The sequence below is a fragment of the Vipera ursinii genome (assembly GCF_947247035.1).
Source record: "Vipera ursinii genome assembly, chromosome: 5".
Lineage (NCBI taxonomy): Eukaryota > Metazoa > Chordata > Lepidosauria > Squamata > Viperidae > Vipera > Vipera ursinii.
In genome coordinates, this window is record NC_139518.1 from 98,090,807 (window position 1) to 98,096,541 (window position 5,735).

Sequence of the window (5,735 nt, forward strand, 5' to 3'; positions counted from 1 at the left end):
TAAGCCAAGAAAGCAGCAAACAGCAAAGGAAGAAACAAACAAAGGGAGCCCCCCCACCCCATCCCCGAACGAACCCCAAAGCCCCGTGTGACCCCCTCGCCCTCTCCGGAGCGCCAAAGCGGCCGGCATCGCCCAGCCAGCCCGGCGGCCACGGAGCGGCGCCCTCCGCCGCCGCCCGCCAGCCATTCAGCGGGAGGCAGAGGCGGAGCCCCGGCAGGCGACTTCGCCTTCTTCTGCCGCCGCCGCCGCCGCCGCCGCCGTCCGGACAGCGCCGGGCTAGAGTAGAGGCAGCCGCGCAAAATGGCATCTCGCTCGGCGTCGGCTGCGCGCTCCGACCAGCCCGCCACCTTCTTCCGACCGACGCGGCCGTTTTTCGTGGTGCTCATCGTCGGCCTCATGCTCTACTACGGCGTAAGGGGAGGAAGGAGGGAGAGAGAGAGAGAGAAAGAGAAAGAGAAAGGAAGGAAGGAAACAGCCGGGCTGGCAAAACGCAGGAGCCTTTGGAGAAATGCGCACCGGCTTTTCCCCTCCTTCCCCACCTGCTCCTTTCTCTGGGGAGGGGGGAGGAAACAAAGAGGGGGGGCTCTCCCCAGAAGAAGACCCCTCCCCCCCATCCGTGTGTGTGTGTGTGTGTGTGTGTGTGCGTGCGGGTGCAAGGGGTCGGGGATGGGATTGCAGGTGTTGGAAGGAAAAGTCCTGGCGGTGGTCCAGTCCGAGCCGGAGAAGATGCTTGCGTGATGCTTCAAATGCCACCTCTCTCTATTCTCTAGTGTGCTGTCTTTGCGCCTTCCATCATCCCCTACGATGGTCTGGGTCCCTTAGGAAGACTCACCAAATATCTGCAGGAGAACCACAAAACCGCTTTCCACGTAGGGTAAGTCGACAACGCTTGGGGGGGTTGCTGTTTAGACAATAGCAGTAGCGCTTAAACTTATATGTCACTTCATAGTGCTTTACAACAAAGCGTCAGTCTATCTCACACACACACACACACACACCCCCGACAATCTGGCTCCTTTCCTTAATTGAGCAGAGAAGGATGGAAGGCTGAGTCAACCTCGAGCTTGTAAGGATTGAACGTCAGGCTGCGGGCAGAGTTTGTCCGCAATGTACTGCATTCTAGCCGCTGCGCCACCATGCCTGAAACGAGCCAGATGTTTATACGGGCATGCAGGAAACTTAAAGTTTCCGTATGGTTGGGATGGGGTAGGAGAAGGACAGGCAGAGCCCAGAGGTGGAGTCAAGAGATCTGTCAGCCTGGAGTTGTTGTTGTTGTTAGTTGCGAAGTCTTGTCCGACCCATTGCGACCCCATGGACAAAGTTCCTCCAGGCCTTCCTGTCTTCTACCATCTTCTGGAGTCCATTTAAGCTCACGCCTACTGCTTCAGTGACTCCATCCACTCTGTTGTCCCTTTCTTCTCTTGCCCTCAATCTTTCCCAGCATGAGGCTCTTCTCCAGTGAGTCCTTCCTTCTCATTACGTGGCCAAAGTATTTGAGTTTCCGCTTCAGGATCTGGCGTTCTAAAGAGCAGTCAGGGTTGATCTCCTCTAGGACTGACCGGTTTGATCACCTTGCAGTCCAAGGGACTCGCAGGAGTCTTCTCCAGCACCACAGTCCAAAGGCCTCCATTCTTTGGAGCTCAGCCTTTCTTAAGGTCCAACTTTCACAGCCATACATTGCAAGTGGGAAGACCATCGCCTTGACTATACGCGCTTTTGTTGGCAGGGTGATGTCTCTGCTGTTTAGTGTGCTGTCTAGATTAACACGCGCTTGACAGACAGCAACACAATGAGCTTTCCTGTTGCAAGAAGACAAATGAGAACACTGACTACCTTTGCCAGAGAAAACTGGGCTTTGATAAGTTTGGGGCAGGGTTTGCCAACTTCCAGAGGTGTTTATCAAAACTCTCAGAATTCTTAGCAATTTCTTGACTTCTGGGTTTTGAAACCCAGTTTTGGAAAGACTAGGGTTATGGAGAATGATGGAAATCAAAGATTTCTCCCTGAACGATGTTCTGAGAACAAGCCAGCCCAACACAGAATGTAGAAATACATTTTTATGACCAAACGTCGTGTTTTGGAAGTCGTCAGAAACCAAACTCAGAATGTTTTTCTGAGTTCCATAAATGTGGACAGATCCCAGAGGAGTTTTGCACAAACCTGGGACACGAACTTCCCCTTCTCTTCTTTTTTCCACCTATCCCCTCTCCAGTCTTCTTTCTTCACAGTCCTTCCCTTCCCTTCACTGATGTCCCCAGTTGACTAAACTTTTTCAATGACCTTAGACCAGGGGTAGGCAACCTTGGCTCTTTTATGACTCGTGGACTTCAACTCCCAGAAGTCCTGAGCCAGCCATGCTGAGGGAAAAGCGAGAGGTTTCCAAGCTGAGCCATGCTGGCTCAGGAATTCTGGGAGTTGAAGTCCACGAGTCATGAAGGGGCCATACTTCCCCCATGCTGGCTCAGGAATTCTGGGAGTTGAAGTCCATGAGTCATGAAGGGGCCATACTTCCCCCATGCTGGCTCAGGAATTCTGGGAGTTGAAGTTCACCAGTCATGAAGGGGACATAGTTCCCCCATGCTGGCTCAGGAATTCTGGGAGTTGAAGTCCACAAGTCATAAAAGAGCCAAGGTTGTCTACTCCTGCCTTAGACCAAATAACAAGGCAATAGAATAGAGGTAAAGGCAAAGGTAAAGGTTCCCCCGCACACGTGTGCTAGTCGTTTCTGACTCTAGGGGCCGGTGCTCATCTCCGTTTCAAAGCCGAAGAGCCACCGCTTGTCCGAGGACATCTCCATGGTCATGTGGCCGGCATGACTAGATGCCAAAGGCGCATGGAATGCTGTTACCTTCCCACCGGAGTGGTCCCTATTTTTCTACTTGCATTTTTACGTGCTTTCGAACTGCTAGGTTGGCAGAAGCTGGGACGAGTAACAGGCGCTCACTCTGTTACGCGGCACTCAGGATTCAACCCGCCAAACTGCCAACCTTCTGATCGACAAGCTCAGCGTCCTAACCTATTGAGCCACCGCGTCCCTTTAATAGAATAGAACAGAAGAGAAAAGAATTCTAGAATTTGTACCAATTCAGCCTCAAGCAAGACCAAATTCTGGACATCAGAGTTGAGGAATCCAACTTAAGAATGCTTCCTGTAGAAGACTTCTGGGGAACATGGTGGAAAATACACTTGCCAAGTTAGTGTAGATATTGAGACCGTGAGCATTGTTCTAGGTAACCCATCAGCCAACAGTGGGTGACTCCATCAAAGGGCTTATTATACGTGGTGGAGGATGCAATGAAAAAAAAATGCAAAAAGATAGGTAGGGGTAGAACTCAGCTCCCAGTATGTTTTGGCTTTAAGAGTCGATTTTCCTTAAAACAACATCCAGATCAGCTGTTAGGTTCTGACAGACATATCATACAACACAACTGCATCTATTAGCAGGGCAATCAAGTCAATTTGGAGGTGAAAGATTAAGAGGAAGTAACACATCCGTACCTCATACAGCCTTAAAATGAGAGTGTCCTTCCCCGAGGCTGCACAAGTCCGGGCGAAAGTTGTGACTTGTTTTTAAAGGTGTTGCTGGAAAACCCTCTGCACCCCTTCTTTGTTTTTGAATTTGAATCACTTTGTAAGCCCTCTGAACGATTGAGACACGAGAGAGTGAGTTTGGGCCTTCCCCTTTATTTGAACTGATGTCTAATTTATTGTTGACAACCCTGGTGCTGTTTGTCTTAATTACAGATATCTGCTGGCTTGTTTACTTCATATCGGAGAAGCATGCTTGAGTATCTGGTTATGCAAGTAAGTTCTCCTAACTTCTTCAGGAGTTAATGGTGGCACAGCTTCAGTTGGGTTGGCATGGTAGCTTTCTACATCTAGGAATCCTCTTTGTGAATAGAACTCGAATTCGAATAGAATAATAGAATAGAATAGAATAGAATAGAATAGAATAGAATAGAATAGAATAGAATAGAATAGAATAGAATAGAATAGAATAGAATAGAATAGAATAGAATAGAACAGAACAGAACAGAACAGAATAGAATAGAAAATGCAATAAATAATAGAATAGAAATAGAAATAAAATAGAAAAATAGAATAGCATAGCATGGAACAGAATAGAATGCAGAATACAACATAGAATAGAATAGAAAATGCAATGAATAATAGAATAGAACAGAATAGACTGCAGAATATAACAATAGAATAGAATGCAAAATACAATGCATAATAGAATAGAAATAGAAATAAAATAGAAAAATAGGATAGAAGAGAATAGAATGCAGAATATAACAGAACAGAATAGAATGCAGAATAGAATGCAGAATAGAATAAATAGAAATAAAATAGAAGAATAGAATAGAATAGAATAGAATAGAATAGAATAGAATAGAATAGAATAGAATAGAATAGAATAGAATAGAATAGAATTCTTTATTGGCCAAATGTGATTGGACACACAAGGACTTTGTCTCTGGTGCATAAGCTGTTAGTGTGCATAGAAGCCACAAGTGATAAATCACGATCACTGTCATAAAATATCGTCACCATAAATCTTAAGATACAACACTCAGTGATAATTGCAGGATACCAAATAAACAATCAACATAAATCATCAGATTCAAATAGTTACAGTCCTAAGAAGCTAAGGAAATAGGTAGTAGGAAAGATGAGAAGGATAATAGTAATACAGTCCTATTAGGGGCTTTGACATCCTAGTGCAGGGGTAGGCAACCTCGGCTCTTTTATGACTCATGGACTTCGACTGACTCAGGAATTCTGGGAGTCGAAGTCCATGAGTCATAAAAGAGCCGAGGTTGCCTACCCCTGCACTAGTGTGAGAATTAGTTGTTTGGCAGAGTGATAACCGGGGGTGGGGGGGTGGGGGGGTGGGAAGGGGAGGGAAATGTCCTTGTGTCTAGTAGTTTTGTTGTGCAATGCCCTATGGCCTCATCTCGAGGGAGGAAGTTGAAACAGACTTATGTCCAGGATATGAGGGGTTTGTAGATATATTTACACAGCCCTCTTTCTGACTCGTGCAGAAGACTGGTCCTCAGTGGAAGGCAGTCTGGTAGCAATTGTTTTTTTCCCCCTGCAGTCCTAACCATCCGTTGAAGTTGTGTGTCTGTCTTGTTTGGGATGCGGTGGCTCAGTGGGTTAGGACGCTGAGCTTGTCGATCAGAAGGTTGGCAGTTTGGCAGGTCGAATCCCGAGGGCCGCATAACAGAATGAGCGCCTGTTACTCGTCCCAGCTTCTGCCAACCTAGCAGTTCGAAAGCACGTAAAAATGCAAGTAGAAAAATAGGGAACACTGCGGTGGGAAGGTAACAGCGTTCCGTGCGCCTTTGGCGTCTAGTCATGCCGGCCACATGACCATGGAGACGTCCTCGGACAAGCGCTGGCTCTTTGGCTTTGAAACGGAGACAAGCAACGGCACCTAGAGTCGGAAACGACTAGCACACATGTGCGGGGGAACCTTTACCTTTACCTTTTTTACCTTGTTTGGTGTATGAGTGAGGGACGCTGTGCTCCCTTATCTAAAAGGTTGCAGAAAGGACTCCCATGTCAATCGTGGCCTTAGAGAGGTGGCACATATTCAGAAATAATACGGTTTTCTCCTCCTCCTCGCAAGGTAGTCCCCAACGTACGGCCACCGTGAAGCCAAAAATTTCAGTTGCTAAGTGAGGTGGCTGTTAAGTGAGTTTTGCCCCATTTTATGACCTTCCTTGCGG

At 47.3% G+C, this 5,735-nt stretch overlaps 1 protein-coding gene across 1 annotated transcript; it reads left to right on the forward strand.

Annotated features, from left to right (window-relative positions):
* Window positions 1-278: 278 nt before the first annotated feature.
* TMEM254 (transmembrane protein 254) lies at window positions 279-3,808 on the forward strand (the record flags this gene model as incomplete). The annotated part of the gene is made up of 3 exons (XM_083363341.1): window positions 279-411; window positions 771-874; window positions 3,745-3,808. Exons 1-3 carry the CDS (start codon window positions 301-303, stop codon window positions 3,806-3,808), a joined length of 279 nt encoding a protein of 92 aa, XP_083219467.1. The 5' UTR covers window positions 279-300.
* Between the last annotated feature and the right edge of the window lie 1,927 nt (window positions 3,809-5,735).